The 24,707-nt window shown below is 38.1% G+C and overlaps 1 protein-coding gene across 1 annotated transcript; it reads right to left on the bottom strand.

Moving 5' to 3' along the window:
- Positions 1–81: 81 nt before the first annotated feature.
- BBS7 (Bardet-Biedl syndrome 7) lies at positions 82–24,136 on the bottom strand. Its single transcript, XM_089525862.1, has 19 exons — positions 24,002–24,136; positions 20,907–20,972; positions 18,985–19,047; positions 17,919–18,094; positions 16,066–16,252; positions 15,598–15,670; positions 14,917–15,033; positions 12,221–12,351; positions 11,263–11,347; positions 9,274–9,376; positions 8,909–9,101; positions 8,304–8,378; positions 6,863–6,928; positions 6,479–6,618; positions 5,407–5,571; positions 4,214–4,323; positions 4,015–4,118; positions 2,126–2,249; positions 82–1,095 (listed from the first exon to the last, which is right to left on the bottom strand). Exons 1-19 carry the CDS (start codon positions 24,035–24,037, stop codon positions 959–961), a joined length of 2,151 nt encoding a protein of 716 aa, XP_089381988.1. The 5' UTR covers positions 24,038–24,136; the 3' UTR covers positions 82–958.
- Positions 24,137–24,707: the final 571 nt, after the last annotated feature.

Genomic DNA, 24,707 nt, shown 5'->3' with positions numbered 1-24,707 from the left:
ACCCACAAAAAACTATAAAAATTTATTCTGATGTTCATTCACTGTACAGAGAAGGTCAGAAAGGTTCATATCACACACTATTTCAAAATTTTATTTATCAAATGGATTCTGAATAAGCACAAAACCAGTCATATTTCTAATAAATTACTTCTTTCCTATTTGCATATGTAATTATCTTTAACCAATAAGATAGCTATATATAGACAGCACCTGACAGACTGTATCTTGGATCTGGGAGGGGACTTGCTACATTACCAAGAACAGACTGCCTTTTTCAGTGACTGGCTAATGTGGGGCTCTGCTGCCACACCAGCTCATAGCTGATGGGCACTAATAGTGTTTCAATAGATAGGGAGTGTGTGTGGATTTTTACAGTATGTCCTTCTATTCTGTGATTTTCAGAACTATGCATTTCCTCAGTGTCCTGTACTGGGCAAGAATGGTGCACAGAATATGCCATGCCTTTGTGGCCAGTAAATATAGTGAGATTCAAAATACAGCTTTGTCTTATACGGAAAGTACTGTATGTAACCCGCAGACTCAAAATCTTCCAGCTTCCAAGGATAAATCAGAATCCAAAATCAGATTCTTTAAAAGCTAATGAACTGGGAATGTTATCCACTTTCTTCTCTAAATAATGTGGTATAAAATATATTAAGAATATATATGATAGATTTCACGAACAGTCTGCTAGTCCTACCAATCATCATTAAGCTACAAATCCCATATACAATTTCATGTATGGGATGTGATAACTGGCATCAGTCAGTGGTTGGGGTTTTCCTTAAAAAAACAATGCCTTATAAATGTAAATAGAGACCTTCCTTAGATATACTTCATTCAGTACAAATAAAAAAGGTATTACATTTTAAATCCTGTAAACAAAGATTTCGTGTTGCTATCTTCATCTTCTACATTCACTTTAGAGAGATTTCATAGTTGTTTCTGTCCTTCCAGTTCATGAAGCACTATCAAAAAAGGCAAGCAGTGTGCTTTGATCGTAGCTTCCCAAAATTTCCAGGAGAAGAGGAACTTTGGTTTTCACATTAGTACCTTTGAATTTAAATTTATCGATGAACAGATCGGTAATCATACCTGAAAATGTTTTTAGAAGGAGATTTAGTATTATTTGCATAAGATGGGTTTTTCAAAACAACAATCAGAAAAAAAATGTACAAAATTAAAGGTGCAAAATGAGATATTTCTCTGCAATTATGTTGCTTTGTACGCAACATGTGGCAAAATGTCTAGAAAAATTAAGCATCTTTTCTAAGAAATCTGAAATGCAAAACAGTATTTAAAAACCCACCAAATTCAATGGCAAGTTTGTCATTTATTTCAGTGGAAAGTGTTCTGCAGGCAGGATGTTCTCACATGACACCTTATATTTGCATTTGTTTTAGTTTCAGTGAGTGCCAGATGTATAATTTCTGCCCTTCAATATGTACTTTCTTCTTCTGAAACTACACACAGAGTAGTACTGAGGATAGCAATAAGAAGGCCACAGGAAATTTAGAGTCTTGTCGAAGAGCTGCACTTCATCATTAGCTCTAATCTGCAGCCTGGATGCACACAAAAGCCAGACTCTTATTGGGACACTGCACTAGCAGAGCTGCTGGTTCTGCTAACAGAGGTACTTGTAATGGGGCTGTGTAAGAACAAGCAGTTCCCTGGTATGAAACATTTCACAGGGCTGCGCTGGGGCACAGTTCCCCCTGTTCTCCCCTCCACTTGCTGGTCACTTCCCTCTTCTCCACATACTGTGGAATAACACAGACTACAGTTTTCCATTCCACTGGCTCTCAGCAGGATTCTTGTCTGATATATCTAGACTTCATTCACTAACCCAAGATACAGATCCATGTATGACAAAATGCACAACCCTCATCTCCTCCTTCATTTGAAATGGAGTACTACTGCATTTGAGGGAGGTCATGTGCACGCCTCACAGCTACTGCATGTTCTAAAGTACTGCCTTAAAAACTGGAATCTCTCCCTTCAAGGGTAGATAGAAGCACAGTTTAAAAGGCACTGAAACATTTCTATAATGAAAATGCATCACTACTCAAACCAAGCAAAAGCAATTCTAGAGAGAAAAGTGAGACAACTGTGTTAATGAACTAACCATAAAGTCTTTCAAGTGATGTAGGTTGTTTCTTGTGCTCTTGGAGAAGCTGGTCAGCCTCCTCCAAAATGCTGCGGTACTCTGGAATCAGGAAGTCTGTATTGCCTTCATGCACCTGTAACTCCTTAAATGAAAGATAATAAAATGTTAAGGCTATTAAAAGGTGATCAAGCTTAAGATTTATGGATTCAATAGGAAGCAGGAAGAAAATAGATATGATTTCCATGGCCTTTTAACTAAAGTGGTGTTCATAGTTTCTGGCCACAAATGGAACAGCAATCTCTTAACACCTTTTCCATAACCATACTGTAAACTGTTTCCCACAGGACACATATCGAAGTTGCTATCTGTTCAATTTTATTATTATTATTAACATGCTTCCAAGGAAATCCTAAATATTCATCAACCAGATCAGTTATTTGGGGGGAACAAGTATAAAATAGTGATCTAGGCAGACAAGCATATGCTATGAATCAAGGAACAATCTGGCTTGGTGGCATGCTCAGTTCAAGAATTTGGGAGCACTACTGGAGCCAAAGTGACAAGTTCATATAAAGCTCCACCTAATATTCCACCAGGATCATATTTGGTTTTTCATATTTATTTATTTCTCATGTTGTTGTTGATGTGTGCCTTCAAGATGTTTCCCACTTATGGAGACCCTAATGATGACCTAAGGCGAACCTATCATGGGGTTTTCTCAGGCTATAATGTGTGACACGCCCAAGGTCACCCTGTGGGTTTCCATGGCTAAGTGGGGATTTGAACCCTGGTTTCCAAAGTTGTAGTCCGATGCTCAAACCACTATGCCACGCTGGCTCCTTTGCTTTTCATACACAGTATATTAATTTTAAGGCACAGGCACATTCTAAGATTGCAATTTTTTTTAAATTTTAATTTATAGTTTAGAGGGGGTGGGCATGGTTCAGTTCTTCAAATGTTATTTGAGTGCTGCTTTCAGCACACCTTGCCATTCACTATTCTGGCTACTGTAGATGGGAGTTGTAATCTAATGTCTGGAGAGCTGTTCTTTGCCTACCTTGAGATTAGATTTTGGAAGGTTTGTAGTAAAAAGCATTCCAGAATACTTTTGCATCCATCCATCCATGACTATTCTGATGTTAGGTACAATTTACAGAACACAGGTGCAATAAACAAAATAAGTAACTTTCTTACTAGTTCAGGCTATTTACCCATCAGACTCAACATTATCTAGTCTGACAAGCAGTGCCTCTTTATAGTTTGTGGCAGAAATTCTTCCCAATGTTTACTGTGGCCCTGAACAGACAGGCCCTTTGGCACATCCTGATGACGTGCTAAGGTTGCCTCGGGGTGCTGTTTCCAGACGCCCCACAACCCTAGCACGTGACGAGGGTGTCAAAATGACGGCGCCCTGTACACACGTGCCGCGTGGCATCCGCACGGCACCTGCGTAACGAGTGCACCAGTGGCACACTGTGGTGCACTTGTTACACCGCCATTGTCGCATAGAAAGAACCTGCTTTTTGTGGGTTCTTTTTCTGCCGGTGGGAAGCCTCACCGCTTAGGCCTGTACCCCACCTATGTGAATCTTAATTGGAGATGATAAGGAGTATTCTTGGGACTTTTTGCATGTACAACATATGGTCTACCACTTAATTATGGACTCTTCCTTATGAATTGTAGCTGTATTTGGTATTGGAATATGATTTTTAACCTATTAGTCTTGCATATTTTCCATCTGGGTATCTATTATTATATTTCAGAAAAGCAAAAGAAAAAAAGTTAATGAAGATGACAAAAACCCCAACACATCCAAAAGCAGAAGACACATGAAACAAGCAAATCTGTCACCAACAGTCCCCCCCCCCCAATAATGCATGTAACTTTGCAGCCTGCCAAAGACTTACTTTTAAAGCATCTATTAGTTCCACTTTTTTAGCCAACATCAGCTGGTATTCTAATTTTGGATGAATTAACTTCAAGGTGTGGTTCACAGATATCTCATTTATATCTAGAAGACAATCACAAGAAAGTAACTAAATAGTTTGAATGATTTTTTTTAAATAAAATGGTATCCCAAATGAAAAGAAAAAACAAAATCCTTACCACATGATATATTGAGATTAATTTTCCTTTTAGTGGCTTCTTTAGACAGCACATCTTTTAGAATAGATATTGTTGATATATTGTCAGATTTGAAGTATCCTTCCCCTTTTCTGTATGAAGGATTTTGGAAATGTAAAAGAATAACGTGAACAACTTTTACTTGTATAGGATTTCAATTTTAACATCAGTAACCTAAACAGTATGCAACTATGGGATGAAGCAGACAGCCCCAAAGGTCTGCGCCAAGACTGCACTGCTGCTGTTTTCCCCAGGACCGCAGCAGCCTCATGTGCCCCACCCTGATTGGGGCCACCACCATGGTCCTCAACCGGGTGCCAAAAAGGAGTTATATTTTACCACTCCTTTTTGGCCCAGTTCTTCTGCAAAGAGGCAGGCGTGGTGTGGCATGGCTGCTAGCTGTGTTAGGGTTGTGTGGCGTGTAAACACCACGCCCCCAACACAGTCCGGAACTGGCACTTTTGGCCCATCTGTTTTGGGCCTATATCTCCCTATCTCCTCCTCATACAAAAATATATTTCCAGAAATATATTTAGAGGACTAAATGTGAAAATACTATTTCTAAACTACAAGGGGGGGGGGGGGGGGATAAACTTTCCAAATTATTCCTTGGAGTCTGCATATACTGCAGTGCTAACTAAGGTCTAAAACACATTGCAGAAACAATCCAGTTTAAGACTGCTTTAACTGCCCTGGCTCAATGCTAGGGAATTCTGAGAACTAGCTTTGTGAGACATTGAGCCTTTCTGACAGAGCTCTGGTGCCGCAATAATACTACAGTTCCCAGCATTCCCTAGCACTGAGCCAGGGTAATTAAAGTGGTCTCAAACGATTATTTCTGCAGTGCATTTTAGACCTTAGAAACTCTTTCTAAATCTTATTAAAATTTGGAACACTCTAATCCTAGTCTGATTATTTTGAAACAAGTTCTGTTAAAATCAGTTGGCTTTTCCCCAACAAAATATTTTTTAGGATTAAAGGGTACAGAAAAGAAGAAAAAACTGCAGAGATAAACCATACTGACTTAAGTAAAAGGAAAAGCAGTGAACATTTTAAATGCAGACTCCTCAACATGCATTACCTTTCCTATGCACGATTGATATCTACAGTTCAGCATCTTGTTTGCTACCTTTTAAACAAAACAGTGTGCTTCAATAACTGTACTTCATTTTTACCGGTAAGTACATTCAAGCTGTGTATCCAAAAATGTGTTCTGAAAGTAGAAGCTGACACTCTCTCCCACTGGTGTCTTTTCAGGAACTTCAGGCAAGCAAAACACAACCCAGGAGTGAACTTCAGCAAAGCTGAACTGGCCTTTAAGGGTTAGTGTATTCATGGGTCTGCACAACAACAAAGAATATTTGTTATGACAGAGTAACCAACTTATTCCCACAGTAGCTAAAGCTAAAAACAAAAATTTGTGTTTACTGATAAACTATAGAAAGCTCAGAACTGTTAGTCATTAGAAGACAGTTTGATCCATGAAGACACAATTGCAATTTTTTTTATTATCCTGCCTTTCTCTTAGCACAGGATTCAAAGAGAGCCAATAAATCTCCATTCTTATTTTACTAATTTCTATTCTTCTGTTAAGCAAGACTTAGTAATGGCAGATCATATTCAAAGGTTTGACTCAGCAACATAAAGCCTGTTACATAATTCAAGGTTAGGTTAGCGTCTTGCTCCTACACACTTATGTGGAACCAATTCCAAGAAAGTAAGTGAAACCTGATCTGTCTTTGAGAAAAGATTTGAAATCATAGTTGTTAACAATATGTTCTCACATACGACAATAAAACAGCTGAACAGTACTTGCCCATGTTACTGTTTTTACACAAAAGGGTAGAGAAGGAAAGATATCTATGAAATCTACAAGAATACTAATTCAGCAACCATCGTTTCCCATTTTTATATATTTTTCAGCCTTTAAAAAGTTTTTGGAAGCAGATATATTTTTACAAAAGTACACTACACAAACATAGTTTCCATCAACATCAACACAAATTTCCATAGAGTGATCCACAGGAGACTTTGATGAAAATAGCTCCCATTATCAGAGGAAGCACCTTTCTCTAGTAGCATTGTTGGATGAAGATGCTCTGAATCCAACCCCATAGGTTTTCATGACAAATGCTATAAAGTAAAGTTCTGGCTAAACCAGGTTTTATTCAACACTAAACTTCCATAAATCTCTTGTAAAAACAAGTTAAATATAAATTAAAACCATACAATTGGGCTCAGAAATACCTGTCACGATCAATACAATGTGTCCTTTGATGAAGTGAAAGTGGCTTAATTTGATATTGTCGAACTTGACAGGTTTTTGGTTGAACTCTTGGCGTTACATACGCTTGCAATGTCCCATACCGACCTTCAATTGATAGAATCTGTTCATTGAAATAAATAATAAAGATGAAGTTTCTTTAAATTTAGATCAATATTCAAACATAAAATGTTCTAAAATATAATCAACTCATTAGCAGAAAAATAAAAAATCATTTTCAAGACATATTTAATCACGTAATATGTTTGTAATTTAAATTACAGTTCAAGAACAGATAATGAGGACGTTCACTGTTATTTAAGTAACAATGAGTTCAACTGACATGTTTAAATTATACTGTATTTTACCTTGAGTTCAAGCCTTGTAGTATTTGCATGACACCGATATGTGGCAAGGAGGAAGTTGCCATTGGGCTGTGGAAAATTGAACATTGGAAACAGTAAGCTTGTAAAACAGGAATTCTTCATTCAGATATGACTTTGTTCATAACCAAACCCATCTAGATCATATCAATTTTATTCAAAACCAGCCATGGTTGGCCTAGTGATTCCCCTTCTACCTAAGAAACAACAACAGGCCCTTAAAATGGTACACATGGGGTTGAAGGACTCTGCTAAATGGGGTGTGATGTGGAGTGGGGCAGTTCCTGTAAAGCAGGCAAGACACCTCCCACGAATGATTCACAGAAAGTTCTTTTGCCTGATTTGGGAGTATTCCACTTCACACTGAAAGCCCCCGAACCTCTACGTACCATTTTTGGAATGCCGGATGGCTTTCCTTTGGGGGAACAGGATGGGGAATTTGCTTCTGTTGAGCCAGCTGCAAACATGTCCAACTAAATTAGTCTTATACTAACCAGGTTATTGCATGGGCTTTAGTTTATAAAGGTTATGCCATAATAAATATGTCATTCTTTATTTTTTTAAGGTGTCATAATACCTCTTGTTTATGATTCAACATCAACGTAAGTTACTCATCTGGAAACTACTAGAACAGGAGGCACCCATTTGTTAGTAATAGTGTATTTCTTATCTTCTCAGCTATTGTCCTTCAAAAAAGTTAAGAAATGTACCTGAGATACTGGAAAGGATAGTTTGTTCTCTAAGATCCAAAACACACCACAAAAATAATCCAGTCTGAGACCGCTCTAACTAACCTGGCTCAATGTTAGGGAATTCTGGGAACTGTAGTTTTGTGGAGACATTTAGCCTTTTCTGTCAGAGAGTTCTGGTGCCACAATAAACTACAACTCACAGGATTCCCTAGCACCGAGCCAGGGTAGTTAAAGCAGTCTTAAAGTGGATTATTTCTGCAGTGTTCTGGACCTAAATTAGGTATATACCTCAAAGTGAAATCCCATATTTATACCAATAATGTGCACATTCATAAGATACTGTCATTCTTTTTATCTTGTTCTCAGAAAAATAATTTTTCTTATGGCAATTTAACAAATAGCCCAGCACCCACCCCAGAAAATAATCATAATTAAAACTCAACAAGTTTTTAAGGCTGTTCTTCTAAGCACACATGCATCAATTCAGGTACATTTAATTTAGTATTGACTAGATTTATATCTTCTTCTTCCTTCAAAATCCTCAGAGCGGATACCACTAAAGCAGATTACAGAATTTATGGCTGCTCAACCTTTGATAAAATTCTTATTCAAAACCAATATTTTGAAATCAAGTAGTTTATAAAATTATCCAATAAAACCTTACTGGGATATATTCCAGAGAATTAATTACATCTTCAGCATAGTGTCTAGATAAGATCTAGAATTGTACATACCTCTGAATCACAGTCAACAACACTAACGACAGCTGAATTTTTATCCACATCCTTTAGGTCTATTGGAACATCACACTATGGAGACAATTTAAAAAAAAGGGGGAGGATGAACTTGTGGTAATTACAAAGTCATTCTCTCTCTTTAGGTCACTTATGTTGCCTTAGAAACCTTGTGATAAAAACATATATTCGATCATTGCCAATAATATGTATGCTGCAATGCTTGCTTTCTGCTTTTCTTCACATTTCTTTCCCTATTTGCATATCTGTTAGTTCAAGAGTGAGCTATTTTTTGTCCCAAAGAGCCACATCCAATATTGACTGGGAGCCAGGAATTTCATACACAAACTGTAACTGCCCACCTCCCTCCCACATTCAAGACACAGGGATGGAAAGATTTAAACAAGTGCATCATGTGGCACCAGTGTTCATGTGAGTTCTCAGGCAGTATGGTAGTCCACATAGATAAAAATTTCTGATGATTTTCTACTTTGTGCAATTATATAATTGTAAGGTAAATATAACTTCACAAATTAAAGAAAGAGGTAAAAATAAAAATTTCCAGGTGTCCCAAGTTCAAAAAGCAGCTTTAAACAATGTCTTACCTGTAACAAGATAGTATCAATTGCTGCCTGGACCTCTAAAACAAGGCTGTAGCTGGCATCATCTCTATTTAGAGTAAATTTATCATTTACACTAAATGTTGGGACTGCTGACACAGCAGTGCTGGAAAGAGAAGATTGCTGGTATTTTTCACGTTCTCGAAGCACCTTGTTCTGTAACTGTTCCAATTCATTCCTATTGCACACACACAAAAAAGAATGTTGAGTAAGCTTTAAGTTTTCCTAGTGAACAACTTTGTGTTTTGAAAGTTTGGATTTTGTTTTTCCCACTTTCAGGTAATCAGAAAAAATTCCATAGATGTTAAAGATCATATTCTGATTACATTTTAATAGAACAGTTCTGTTACCTTAAGGATAAAACCTTGTTCTGCATGTCATGAGATAGCTTTAATCCATCCCCTGATCCACACTCTCGATGAATCGGCTCTGTAGTTAATCCTGACACCCACCCTGAAATATACACATAATTATGAAATACATATAAATAATTATGAAAATGGATATTCTCAAATTGATAGCAAGTGACAGTGTTCCAACCAGAAATCTTAGGTCTAAGACTGCGACCTAATCTACTGAGCTACCATGCTTGACTCAATGCCTCCTTCAGATGCAGCTCTAGTTAGCATAGCAAAGCATCTTCTGCTTGCTCCACTTCAGAATCCAGCATTTCTAGTATAAACTAATGACATCAGGGAATTTGAGCTGGAGAACACATTTATCACAGGCATACAAATAAAACAGTATCAAAGTGGAACACAAGTAAAACAATAAACTCAGTTTTAAATTATTCCAGACTTAACACAATTATAAAATAAACAGGCTAAAAAATATACACCAGAAACAGATGGTTCTGAAGGGTGGCTTGATGCTGCCTCTTTGAACGACGGATCGAGGATGCGGCAACCACACGCCACAGTCCTGATCTGGCTATTTGCCAGCTTAAGAAAAAAGCGGCAGAAAGACACTCTTTTTTGAGCCAACAAAAAGTTGGGGTTTTTTGCTGTAGCATGTGGCATATAAACACCGAGCTGCCGGAGCACTGCAATGCTGCCCATTGTGTGGTCAGGCAGACAGCGGAAGCTGGCTTGGGGGTGGCATCGGGACATGTGGCATCTAAATGCCATGCCCCACACCGCCCCGAAGCTGGAATATTGTGCAGGTCTGCTTTGCCCATTAGGTATTTACTGTAAGACAACCCATGTCCATGGAGCATATGTTCCTGGACTTAACATAAACAGCTGAAAAGATCTCCTTTGCTTGATGTGGCTTGCGGCTGTTAAGGTGGGCTGGGGCATATTTGTGATCATGGCAATAGTGCCATATCCTCAAGAACAGATAATTTTGGAAAGGGTGAACAATTCATAAGAAGTACCTTTGAGACTAACTGAAAGAAATAAATGGGCAGCATGAACTTTCATAGACTTCAGTCCTAGACTTCAGTCTACTTCCTCAGAGGAAGTAGAGTCTAAAGTCTACGACTGAAGTCTACAAAAGCTTATGCTGCCCATTTCTTTCTTTCAGATAGTCTCAAAGATACTACAAGATCTCTCCACATACTGATTCTACAGACTAACATGGCTATATCTTTGAATTCATAAGAAAGCCAGGTTCAAATTGTTACTCTGCCACAAAATGCACAGGATGTCTTTCAGCAATTCAGTATCCTTTAAAAGAATCTGAAAGAGTATTAAAGGCGCGGTACAAACCACCAACAAGCGGCGTACCAGTGCCGGCATTAGGGTTAGGGAACGCGCACCATGTACATGCTCCCTAATCCTAATACATCATGGCAACATAACTCCCAGTACAAGAACTGCATGGTTTATTTAAAATATATACTGTATATATATATTAATGTACAATTCAGGTGAGCCAAGAAAAAAAAAAAACAACATAACAATGGCGGTGCCCTGTATACACAGGCGCTGCCATTGTTATGTAAGCACCGTGCAGTGACTGCACAGTGCCACGCGGCACTTACGTAACCAGTGCACCAGTGGCGCACTTGTTATGCCGCCACTCCGGTTTAAAAAGAACCTGCTTTTTGCAGGTTCTTTTTCCGCCAGCGGGAAGCTGCGTGGTTTGGCAGTTGCGGCTTCCCTCTGGAGGAAAAACCGCCACTGCCAGCCTGGACCTTCAAGAAGGTATGTACCGGGCCAAAGTAACTAGGTAAAAATTGTGCCACTCTTTCATAAACCTGTATAATGAAAAAATAAGTTTCACTCCATTAACTCATTAACTCCATTAACTCAAATAAAAAATATTGCAATTATTTTTTCTCTTAAATGTATGATAGATATACATCCATGTTTTTTGAAACAATTTTTAAAAGAAACCTGAATATGTTGATGTTATTATCTCATCATAGCCTTCTTTCCCCACACAGCCACCTTGGACAGATGTGACACTTTCTGAAAAGGCCTAAAAATAAAACGCAGACAAAAATGAAGTACAGTTTTTCTCCCCTAGATTTCCCTATTTCAATATTTTAAAAGCTGTAGCTATTGTGAAGGAAAACATGCACAGCTTTAAAACATGATTTTCAACAGTGCCATGGCACTGGCTATGGAGATAACACATGGAAGACAAGTGCTTAATAATAAAACAGAATTATAAATGGAGAGGTAGAAAAGGCAAAGGATATAAGGAATGGAAAACCAACATTCAAATCATTGAGTCGTATTCTTAGATCATCTTGTAAGACACTGAATAAAACAACCTAAAATGGACGACTCTTACATGTCAATACATCATATTGCACATGCAGAACATATGTACACCACATATGATCCTTGAACATTCTCAGGAGGAATTCTGCAGCTATGCTAACATTATTGGCAAACTTATACCCACACAATCACACTGGTAAGTATGAGGGGACTTTAAACTGATTTCACTCTAGACATACAAGACTCAGTTTTTGTTGGGTCATAATCTGAATCTCTGACATTTAAGTGAAATGTTTCTATTAATGGTTTTTTGTGGGTTTTTCGGGCTATGTTTCTATTAACTTTAGCACATCAATGCTGGACAACATCTAGTGCTTAAATCCTGAATCTGGAGGTAAAGATAGAATATAATTAAAGTGGATGAGTATGGTACAAATATATATAATACGTACTGGAATCATCCTTAGGCAGCTGTGACCAAACCTGTATCCAAACACTGGCATAAGCTCTTACAAATTATGGTGGAGCAAATATGTAGAAAAAAATTAATACAGAGCATTTTTTATTTAAAAATGTATTTTAATACATTCTTACATAAGGCAATAAGTTTCCACAATAAACTTACATATTCATATTTGAGAACAGGGCTCCTCGAATTTTCAAAGTTATAGACTTCTAGCATTCCATCGTCTCGACCAATAAGCAATTCCTTAACTCCATCTCCCAAAATGTCAAAGCTGTCCAAACATAAGACACCTGGAAAACATAAAATGAAACATGTATCCAATTCAAACTAGAATACACTTTCATCTTTTAAATTTTTATAGCAATGTATGCCACACCAATATCACTGATCATCACCTGATCTGGAAAAGAACAACTTTCTCACTCCAGAAAAGGCAACAGATCAGCTACCAGTACTTTACAAAAACAATGGCATACTGAATATTATAATAACATATTGTGGGTTAGTTATTTTATGCACAGACAAACATCCTCTGTCACATGTCCCTTTCATAGCAAACAAGACAGTATACATGACAAAATTTTTCTTCCATATGAAATGTAAACTGGCCATACCCAACAATTAGTTTGAAATCTGAAGTCACAGAAGAAATTTAAGACCTATATACATGAACACACACATACAGATGCTGTGGGGAAATGTGTTAGTTTCACCCACCTATTTCTATACTGAAGTAACATGAATCTAGGGCATTACTTTATTAACAGGAATTACATTCACATGGCATTGTATGTATCATCCTCTAGTGTGTTGGTTTTGGTTGCGGATTATCCATTTGGATTCTGGTTTATTTCTTGTTTATTCTCTGGTGAGAACCAAGCTTGAAAGGGTTACTTTTTTGGATTACAACTCCCAGAAATCCCAGTCAGTATGCGATAATCTGAGGGCTGTAGTCTTTGTGGTTTCCATGGCCCTAATCCGGCGCTCAAAGAGACGGCGTGGAGCCATCTGTTTCGGCCCTTAGTCATCTTGACTTCAGGCTTAATTTGTTCTAAGACCCATTTATTTCTTTTTTTTTTTATCAGTCAACGGTATCTGTAGAACTCTTCTCCAGCACCATATTTTAAATGAGTTTATTTCCTTCCTGTCAGCTTTCCTTACTGTCAAGATTTCACAATCATACACAGAAATGGGAAGTATGATGGGAATGGACAATCCTAATTTTAGAATTCAGTGCTACATCTTTACATATCAGGATTTTGTCTGGCTCCTTCACAGCTACCCTTCCAGGTCCTAAATGGTCTTCTGATTTCTTGACTGCAGTTTCCATTCTGATTCATGACTGAGCCAAGCTATGAAAAGTCTTGAACTATTTCAATGTCTTCATTGTCTACTTTAAAGTTATATAAATAATCTGTGGTCATTATCTTTGTTTTCTTAATGTTAAATTGTAAACCTGCCTTTGCACTTTCTTCCTTGACTTTCTTTAGTAATCATTCCAAGTCTTTGCTATTTTCTGTTAGTAGTATGCTGTCATCTGAATTTTTTAAATTGTTGATGTTCCATTATTTCTATCCAGTCGCATTTTTTTACAGCTATGAAATCACAGGGATATAAATTTGCCTCTTTTTAACTAGGTACAACTTGGCTTCATGCAGATTCTTGTATGTTACCTGCATTTAACAGAAAAAAACTAACAAAACAGATGTCTTAAACTGGGGCGGGGGATCTCTACTCCACATGGTGTCCCAACCCAACTCTCTGGGCCAAGACCAATTCCCCAGAACACCATTGTTTTGTGGCATCTCAGTGTTCATAAAAATTTTTTTCCCTTTCCAAAGGTTGAAATCCTACTCTTAAGCATTAGTTATTGGAAGTTACAGCTTTACACTAAAATATGCAGGTATTTTTAGGCATGTGGTGGCTCAGGTAGTTAAGATGCTGACTCTGTTAACTGCAAGATCAGCAGGTTGGCAATTCGAGGCCTGGGTGCCACATGATGGGGTGAGCTTCCATCACTAGTCCCAGCTCCTGCCAACCTAGCAGTTTGAAAGCATGAAAATGCAAGTAGAGAAATAGGTACTACTCCAGTGGGAAAGTAAACAGCATTCTGTGCAATCATGCTGGTCACATGATCGCAGACTAGTCTCTGACAATGCTGGCTCTTTGGCTTAGTAACGGAGATGTGCACCACCCCCTATGGTCAGACACGACTTGGCAACTTTGTCAATGGGGAATACATTTACCTTTTTATTTTTAGCCCCACTACTTTGTCTTTGGCCCACAAAGGGAGGACCATTCTAGACAGCTCTGAATTTCAATGTTTAGGCTAACAGAGGTTCCCTACACTTAAATCAGCATTGATCTGTGTTAAGCCCATGGGATGGAATCCGACAGTATCCATTTCAAAATGGAATGGGAACTGTCAGTGGAATGGATTAATCTGCTTTATGATAGCCAGCTATATCCACAATCTGCTCTAGAAGACAGGATAACTCTTCAGAGCAGATTTCATAGGATACCATAGGGATTGAAGGAGGAAGGACTAAAATATATACTTTGAAAGGCATGCAGGAAATGGAAGGAAAATTATGTTTTTCATCTAGAGCTTCCCAAAACCATTTTTTAAAAGTATAATGACAGAGACCATTTCCAGCCAACATGGTGAATGTATTGCAATTGAATGCCAGAAGCAAACTGATGGTAAATTCCATTGTTTTTAAGAGTAAACCATGAGCCTGTTATTTCTTAAGAGTTATATCTTAGATTACAATGATAAAGGGAGTTGTCTATTTCTTTCATACCGCAGCAGCTGTAGCATGACATGATCTGCAGAAAAATGTTAAGAAACTTACCTCCTCTTTTTTTCTCATTACCAATTTTCCATTTTTCTACTGGGGAAACACCAGTGATCTGTACCAGACCAATTTTACCATCAGATGTTCCAAATAGAACCTCTTCGCCAGAGTCACCTAATAATAACAATTAAAATTATTATGAACAGTAATTTGTTAGGATTCTATAGAACTTATAGAATTCTGTATTATATGATTCAGAACTGTCAGTTATTTACTTTAATGAAAAAGTCTCCTAAAAATAAAGATGGGTAAGAAGTCTCCTGACACTACAGAAATGTGCCAATAACAATATTAAAAATGATTAATTAGGAAAAAAAAACATTTGACAATTAAAAATCCACCCAAATCCAATTTCACATTAGGGGACTGAAAATCCCTCTCTTTGTACAAATAGCTGTGCAAGAGAGTCCATAAGAGGGTGAATAACTGGCCATATAACATCTTAGTCAACTAATTTGCACAATCAATTGAAAATCAGTTACACTGTGCACAACCAGATATACAACCACTTGCCCAATAAAAACTATATTACAGTAGTTACAATCCTTGAGCTAACTCTGAAAATATACAACTAGTAACATGGCAGACTTTGGGCTTTGGACTAGCACAGATATAACTGTATACAGGCTTGTGTGCTTTATTAAAATCAGTTACTAAAAATCAGTAAACTCTGCTTACCTCCATTTCCATCCTTCAAAGCCAAAACAGCAGGTGGACCAGGAACTTCCATTTCATACAGCAAATCTGACCCCTCAGGAAAAAGAAGTGGAAACACTGTTAACTGTAATGTTTGACTAGTTTTTTCCCCCTCTTATTTTAAATAAAAAGAAAGAGAAGGATTTATAAAAGCAACACTTTCTAAAATGTAGTATTTTGTTCCTCCTTTTAGTACAGTATAAAACTGGGACATAATACATGCAGTCCATCCCAGAGCCACAATCTTAATCTGCAGTCGGGCACATTTACACCAATGCAAAAAGGACAGATAACGATAAGGACAAAGGAAGATGACATTTAAGAACAATATGGCATGCAAAGGGTAAATATTGCGTTTTTAACTCAATATGTAAGTTTATTAAACTGTCCATTTCATGAAGGAAAACGCAAGAGTTCTATGAATAATAGCAATAAACAAATAAGTTTTACCTGCAAAACTCTAAGAACTCTGTCTTGACATGCCAATATGGGAGTAATGCAAGAAAGTTTCTCTACTGGAAGACAGATAACATCATTGATTTTATCTCCTGATAAGTAGTAGTGTTGGTCCTTACAGTCACAGTAATGGTTATAGATATAGCTTGCACCAAGAAAAAGATCTGATCCAGAAATATGCCTAAAATGATCCAAATGATTACACAATCAATAAAATATTGATTGATTACAATCAATAATGGGTTACTATCATTGTCACTGAACATTAACATTTTTCAATTGTACATACGCTCTTCACACACTTAAGTCCAAACTACACAAATCTAGTGAGGTAGTCAGGAGTAAAAAAGCAATGGAAGAGCACTTCATCCTTGGATCACTACAGATTTTCCCCTAAGCAGAATTTCCCTGCACCCTTCAGAGTTTCAAAATAGGCATTGTGTGCTGATTAGCAATAGAAAATGGTGGTCAAAAGGGTTTAGCACAGTTCTTGCAACTTCTTCCCTCCCAAATGTCTCCACTAGAAACTATTTCCCTCTCAGTTTTAAAATGGCCACTGGGTACCATTCTGTACATTTCTATACACAATATAGCTTGGACCTCCTAACCAATTAATTCAAAAGAAAAAAATGTGGTTGATCTAAATTAAATAGCTTCAAAATACTTGCTGTCAAAATTGATTCAGTTTTACTCCTCCTTCTGGAGTATCATTAGTTTTTGATACTTTTCTTATTCATTGCTACTGTGTGACATTGGTCAGGGCTTTAGCTAAACATTCAACACAGTAATTATCTTCCAGATATTCAAAGCTCTATTAGGACAACTATACAACAGATAAATAATATTGTTTAATTATAATTAAAATCACATGTTTATGAAATGGGATTTTATTGCTCTTGAAACCTTTCTATTATATAGATCCTAGAAATTCTGTTCTTAAATTCTTGGGATACTCTGTGTGTTAATTGTTTTTCTCCTAAACAGCTTTAATAAGTAGTAGTCACTGAGTGAGATTAGAAACCAGTGGAAGAGGAACTACAGAAGTTTAATTTTCATACCAAAATATTTCATGAACTGCAAATGGAAATGTTACAAGACAAATAAAGACCACAGGGAATTTGAACATTATAAAAGGACTTGGCAAAGCAAATCGCATCAAACCATGCTTGTTATTACACCAGTTCAGAGTTCTGTCAGGGAAAGCCATAAAAATGGTCCTAAAGTAACGTGAAAATGATGGTGATCTTATGTAAAATGATGCTGAGAATGTTATTTATATTTCATAAGGCTTAATGCAGTTACTATCATAGTCACTTATAGGAAGCAATCTTATGTTCCAGCATTCATGATAAAATAAAGCAAACAGAATTTTATAGTACATCTGCCCTTAATAAGACCAATACATAAAACATCAATTACAGCAGATTAAAACAATACACACATAAGATACTGCGAGTACCTGGGGAAAAACCAGAAGATTTGATTTGATTCAATCTAATAATGATTTAATTTAATTGTGGCTCAGCTGAAATGCCACTCTTTTTTCAACATTATCTTGCAATTAAACTGATTAGACTTGAATGACTCAGCTAATTTCCACATTCATTTTTTCAACAACTTCCATTAAAATCAGTGTTTCTATTTATCTATCTATATATACCCTACTGAGGAGAAAAATACAGTTGTAATAAAAATGTACAAAAATACATGGTTTAAACTAAGATCCAAAGCGAACCAATACTGTATAAAATTATTTAAAAGGAAAGTAAAATATAACTCTTTAATTCACCAACTAAGATAAAAATTTAACCCCTAAGTACTATTAATGGGATTTCTGATATACATACATAGCTTTGATGTTCTCAGTGAGGTTTGTATTAAATGAAAGGAACTGTTTCCCTTTCTTTGTGAATCCTCTAACCTCGGATCCTGCAGCAACAAAAATCTTCTCCTGGAGTGTATTAAGTGCACCTCCCAGTTCTAGCCTTGCAATCTTTTCCCCTGGCAAGGTCTTGAATACCGGCTATTCAAAAAAAGGAAAAGGATTAGTGCTTAATATCATCACACTGTTTAACATTATTTTAAACACATAAAATATATTTTGGATATTTGATGCTTCAAATACCTTAGCATTAATAATGGTGGGTGTACCTTAATGAAATTAAAATTGCAAGCCTAAAATCCCCCTTCCATAGCCAACACAACCATGCAGATACAGGGCCCATCACAAAAGATGAAACAAGCTGAGCTTACTCTGGTTCCCCAACAATTTACTTTGAACTGTGTTTGGAAGTTCACACATGATTTGTACAACTGCTGAACTACAAGTTGAAGGTGCTTGTGCTTTTCAAGTATAATGTACAACAGCACTCTGCACCAGCTGAAGCTTTTGTGTTGTCTTAAAAAGAGGCCCTACATAGTGCACACCACAATACTATCTACAGTAAACATTGCAAAGCCATGTATCCTTGTTTCTAACACTGCTGGACACAACTCTATATTAGGACAATGTATATGTGTGCACAGTCCACACACATGCCTCTACATTGCATTGTTTGTGTTAAAAATGTCTAAATTAAAAAACAAATGAAGAACCAAAACATTTTACTTTCCTTCAAGTCCCCATATACCATAAATAACATTAATAAGTCCCTCTTTTTTAAAAAATTAAGCTTCAGTTAGCTAAGAATACAGTGTGCCCATGTTATATACAGTTTTGCCCCGGAAAAACTCCTCTCGCACCCCAGAAGAGGTAATGGGGCACAAGCCCCATTACTTCTAATGGTGCTCGAGCATACGTGTTTTTACCTTATGTGGGGATGTCCGGAACAGATCTCCACATAAGGGAAGGGCGCACTGTACATGAAAAACTATATAGCAGGAACTATGTAAACTAATAAAAATATCACTTACCACAGATTCTCCTTTTCTGATACCAAAACAAGTAATAACACCATCAAGATCTCCAATGACAACCTTAAAAATAAATTAAGTAAAAAGTTACTGTATTTCTATATTTAAAAGTTCAAAAAGGAAAGTTCAAAGGAAATAACTTTCTGTATACCTAACAAGGTTGCAATCCAGTTAAATCTCTTTTGTTTAGACTTATTCCTTTCCTATTAAGTTCAAGTATTCTGAATATCTGCCTGATATTCTAGCTTGACTATCTCACTTTCTAAATTCAATACACCCAAGATTCAATTTCATTTTTCTTTTTTCTCATCCATTATTCTTCACATCTGTCAACATTACACCAACCTACCTGTTAACCAGAAACAAAGATTTACCTTTGGATGCAGTTTGACATTTCTTTTCTGTACAATCTGTCATTAATTCTCAGGTCATGTTGTTATTGCGATATTATAAAAATATTTCCTTTACCATTGTCTCCTCTGTTAAAACTCTAGTTCAGCGCTTCTTAAGCTATCTGATGTGAAGGACCAGCAGTTTTCTCCTAGCATGCCAGGGAACAAATATACTTGTACCCATTCGTTTAAAATGTTTCTTTCTTTCCTGGAAACTATCCTGGGACTGTCTCAGGGACCAGCACTGGTCTATGGACCACCACTTTGAGTTGGACTGTTCTAGTTCATTAACTGCAATTACTAACAAAACTATGGTAGAATGGAGTAGTTCTCTTGTTGTTCAGGCAATAACCATTCTCAAATGTCTATGGTGAACTCTATATTTTGCAACATGACCAAGTCTATTTGTTACAAAACAGTACAGCACCAAATTGACCCATTGTTTCTAGCACTGCAGTGCATTATTTAAATGTCAGAATGATAATGTTAACAGAAAAAAAGATCCTCAAGCCACAACAGTTTATGATTGATTATGAGGGTATGAAAATAAACACTCTAGGCTAAAACATAAGCCCATTGTTTATCTATATTTTAGAGGATCAAAACATATATAAGTAATTTCTTAGAACATTTAAAATAATACTTCTATTGCATACCTCTACTATCTATTGTCAGAGTCTGTTCTGTATAATAATAATAATAAATAATAATTTTTTTTATTTATAATGCCCCGCCTCTCCCTATGGATCGAAGTGGGGTTACAACTCAGTAAAGAACATTCAATACAATCAATAAAATACAACAGTTCAATAAAACAGTTCAATAAATACATCATGTCAGCAGTAATGATATCCTTTAAAGATGGCTTGTCATTCCACAGCGGTTTTTACAGAGAATCATCCTCGAGGATTGATGGTAAATATCCTAAACAAGTTCAGATGGGTAGGCCTGCCGGAAGAGCTCTGTCTTGAGTGCCTTCTTGAAAGCATCCAAAGTAGTAATGAGACGGATTTCATCCGGCAGACCGTTCCACAGTTTTAGGGCTGCGGCAGCGAAAGTTCTTTGGGAAGTCATGGCAAGTCTAGTTGTTTGAATTTCCAATAAATTCTTCCCCGATATTCTGAGAGTGCAGGACGCATTGTGTAGGGAGAGGCGTTCCCACAAGTAACTCGGGCCCAAGCCATGTAGGGCTTTAAAGGTAATAACCAACACCTTGTACTGCGCCCGGAAGCTAATTGGCAGCCAATGAAGTGATTTTAATACGGGTGTCATATGGTCAAATCTGGAAGCACCAGTGACCAATCTAGCTGCCATATTTTGAACCAATTAAAGCTTCCGAACTTGGCACAAGGGTAGCCCTATGTAGAGCGCATTACAGAAAACAAGACGAGAGGTTACCAGTGCATGTACCACTGCTTCAAGGTCCCTTTGGTCCAGGCAAGGACGCAGCCAGCGTATCAACCAAAGTTGATAACAAGCACTGTGCAGCTATCATCAGATATAAACATTTTAAATGAAGTGCTTTTGTACCTTCTGTGATGCCTTGCGTCCTGAAGCTGGGAGCAACTTCATGGTCTTCTGAGAAGTCACACCAACCTAATTGAGAAAAGATTCACTTTATTATTAACATTTCAAGTCATACATTTCAAAATAGATTGTCATAAGCATTGATAACTATTTTTAAACATTTGTTTATTTGAAAATATAAACACTCAAGCATTATGAAAATTCTGTCATATAAACATTTTCCCAAAGGCTATACTTATGCAGTACTTCTACAGAAAAGTAATCAGAAGTATGAAACATTATCTTCAGTTGTCACATGCAGTATTATGGCACTGAGGGTGAGAAGAGCTTTGAAACAGTAGGATTAAAAAACTATGAAGGTAGAGAACTATGACATCTCTACATAAAATTCATATACATACAAGATAAATAAGCATTTATGATTGCACTTTTATTCAGAGACATAACTGTGTTGGTTGGTTTCAGCATAGAAAGATATAAAGGAATCTATAGCACCTTTGAGACTGAAAAAAGAAATTTCTAGCATTAGTTTTTTGTTAAGTCCAGTCTGCTTCCTCAGATGCACTGAGTGAGACCTCTGTGGACACACACACACACACACACACACACACACACACCGATGGAAGGGAGAGAGGGAAAGGAGAATGACAACTGTGACAGAAATGCAAAAAATGACCATCTCATATGTTTTATATCTGATGTGAATGGGACCATATAAAGGGTTAGTGCCTAACAGAGGTAGAAATAGGTTCAATAACCTAAGTCAGGAGTGGGGAAATTTTCACTATCAGATATTTTGGGTGACGACTCCCACAGCCTCTCAGCACTAACTGCACATGTCATTACTTTGCTTGCCTTGCTTGCCGGCACTTCGAAAATGGCTGCGGCCGGTGGCAGAGAGGCTGCAAGGTTGCAAAAGTAGGATTTCAGGCAGTAGCATCAGGAGATAATATAGTTACATCTCTGTAGCTACATCTCCCAGTACAGGATCTCAATCTAGCTTTTTTGGCAAATTCAAGATCAGGAAACTAATTGTAGCATGAATTAGAGCTTATTTTATCAGAGGCATGAAGTGTTTACCTAAGCCAATAAGTATATATACCCTCCACATAAAGGAATAAGGAATTTTTTTTACAGTCCAAGTGACTAGATAACACCGCAGGTATGCTGAGCACCAACAAATAAAGAATTCAATCAAACGGATGTAAGATTTAATCAAGGTGCATATGATCCACTCTTAACAAACAGCAACTGCCTAAGAATGAGCAGGGCAAAAATCAATAGTGTAGACAGACTTCTAAAGGCAGGCAGCATGACTTAGTGGTTTGAGCAGTGGACTATGACTCTGGAGACCAGAATTCAACTCTTGCTCATCCATGAAACCCACTGAGCAACAGCCTCAGGGGAAGGCAATGGCAAACCTCCTCTGACCAAATCTTGCCAAGGAAACCTCATGATAAGTTCACTTTGGGGTCACCATGAGGCAGAAAATGACTTGAGGGCCCACAACACACACACAGAGGGACAAATAATTTCTGTTCCATCTCCCAAGAAGAAAAGCTGGTATGATAAACAAGACAGTGGAGAGAACTGACCTCTGAACATCTGTAAGAAAAAGGAGACGTCTGGACAGAAATGAACAAGGTTTCCATGCATAGGAAGGAGAATGTCAACACTGACAATAGACAAAGTAAAAACAGGCTCATTGTAAGGATGCTTAGGGGAATAAGAACGGCTCACACAACTGAGATAGCAAACCTCTTATATAAGAAGGCCATCTATAAGAGGATGTTGGTATTTAACTCCATACTGATGAGTCTCTCAACTGTTCCATCAAAGAACTGAGTATATTTTATTAAAGCAAAGCGCATACAGAGCTAGCATACTGAATTGGCCAGCTTTACTCTCCTTCTTCACAGCCAGCTTTAAAGAGAACTGGAATCGCGCTGAAATAAAAGATAGAAAGTTAAAGTCCCAGTACTTGGAGTTGGGGCTGCTATTTTGTCTAGCCTTAACGTGAGAGTATGTATCACTGATATCATTGGTGCCTAACTTCTGATTTAAACTTGAATAGGACCCAGGTGTAATACTTCCAGCTGCTTAAACTGCTTAAAATAAAACTGCTTCCAAAAACCATCACCAGCCATAAGAACACATTTGCTAGAGTGCAACATGAACCTACAGTTGCTTCCAGACAGAGAACTGCTAATACTTACAGCATCTATATCCTTTTCTATATCCTGCCAGTAATTCACAGTGAGTTTACCTAGGTTTTGGGAAGGGTTCTTTAACGAAATACCACAAACCCACACACACACAAAAGCAACAGTTGGCTTATGCAAAATACTTGCCTTTACCTCCACACAGAGACTGCAAGGTAAAGCCAAGGATATGGAGAAACAGCTGGCTCCCTCAAAAGGTTTGTGAACTTTGCAGCAACACTGGCACTTCTTCACCCCAGAAGTTCAAGATCTGGTTTCTAGGGCTGCAGCTAAACTGTAGAAGTAAGGCAGTTTGACACCACTTTAACTGCCCTGGCTTCATCCAACAAAATGTGTAGCTTCGTGGGGTGCCAATGAAAGGCCCTGTTAAGCTACCAATCCCAGGATTCCACAGCACTTAAAATGGTGTCAAGCTGCACTCCTTCTACAGTGTAGATGCATCCTATGCAACAGGTGGAGAACCCTTCATCTCCGTTGATGTGATGCATTTAGTTCTATTGTTTCAAAGCAAGAGGAGGAGGGACGTGTCGCTCCCTCAGGACTAAAGCCAAGCATTTCCCATGGGGGGAACCAGGCAGGGCCTGGAGGCTCCGCTCTCTCCTCCTCCCTTGGAAAAGCTGCTCTGCTTTGCTGCAAGTCAGGCTGCTCTTCAAAAGGCCAAGCGCTTTCCCCATTCCAGCCAGTTGCGTCTGTGGCAAAAGAAGCAAAGCACACGATGAGCCCGTTCCTGGAGAGGAATAAAGCCGTTTCCAAACTACAGATCCCAGGACTGTGTAGAATACAGTCCTTGCAGTTAAAGTGGTATGAAACTGCTTTATTTCTGCGTGTGGAAGAGCTGTGAATGACCCACACCGCCCTCCCTCCCTCCCTTCTCACCTGGAGATAATCCACTCTGTTCAGGCTTAGGTCCATGATGGCGAAGCGTCACAAGGGCAAATTTCCCCTCAGGAGCCCAAAGTCCCTAAAAGTGTCCTCCGACCGAAACAAACAGAACAGAGGCCTAGTTCTTCTTCATCGTCTTCACCGCCAGCTCCTGCGTTACCATGGTGACGAGGCCGCCTCTGGATTCCTATTGGGCGCGGAGCGGAGCGGAGGGGCGGGCTCTCCTTTGAACGTGCCCTGTGATTGGACGAGGAGACGTCAATCTAGAGGAATGATTTCCGCCCCCTCTCCCTACTAAGAGTCCTGAACTGGGAGGTTGAGGAGGGAGATAAAGCCTCCAAAGGAGGCAGTGCAACTAGGGCCACTCTCCTAATTGAGAGTGAAGTCTCTGAGGAAGGAGGCTGAAACCCCTGGGGGACCTTGAGCAAGTCACACTCTCTCAGCCTCCTCAGTGGCCAGCCTCCTCTGAACCAATCTTGCCCCCCAAAAAACCCCATGTACTGTACTTTGAAGGCACACAACAACAACAACACATCATGCTTCCATCCAGTCTCAACCTTTCAGTCAGGTCCAGACCACAATGCAGAAATAATCCAGTTTGACACCGCTTTAACTGCCCTGGCTCATTGCTATGGGATTCTGGGAATTGTAGTTTACTGTGGCAACCAGAGAGAGAGAGAGAGAGAGAGAAGGCTAAATG

The sequence above is a fragment of the Sceloporus occidentalis genome, unplaced genomic scaffold (genome assembly GCF_023333645.1).
Source record: "Sceloporus occidentalis isolate IW3139 unplaced genomic scaffold, rSceOcc1.0.p SCAF_5, whole genome shotgun sequence".
In the NCBI taxonomy this organism is placed as follows: Eukaryota; Metazoa; Chordata; class Lepidosauria; order Squamata; family Phrynosomatidae; genus Sceloporus; species Sceloporus occidentalis.
The sequence above is the reverse complement of the archived record's forward strand: the minus strand, read 5'-3'. Positions and strand labels throughout refer to the sequence as shown.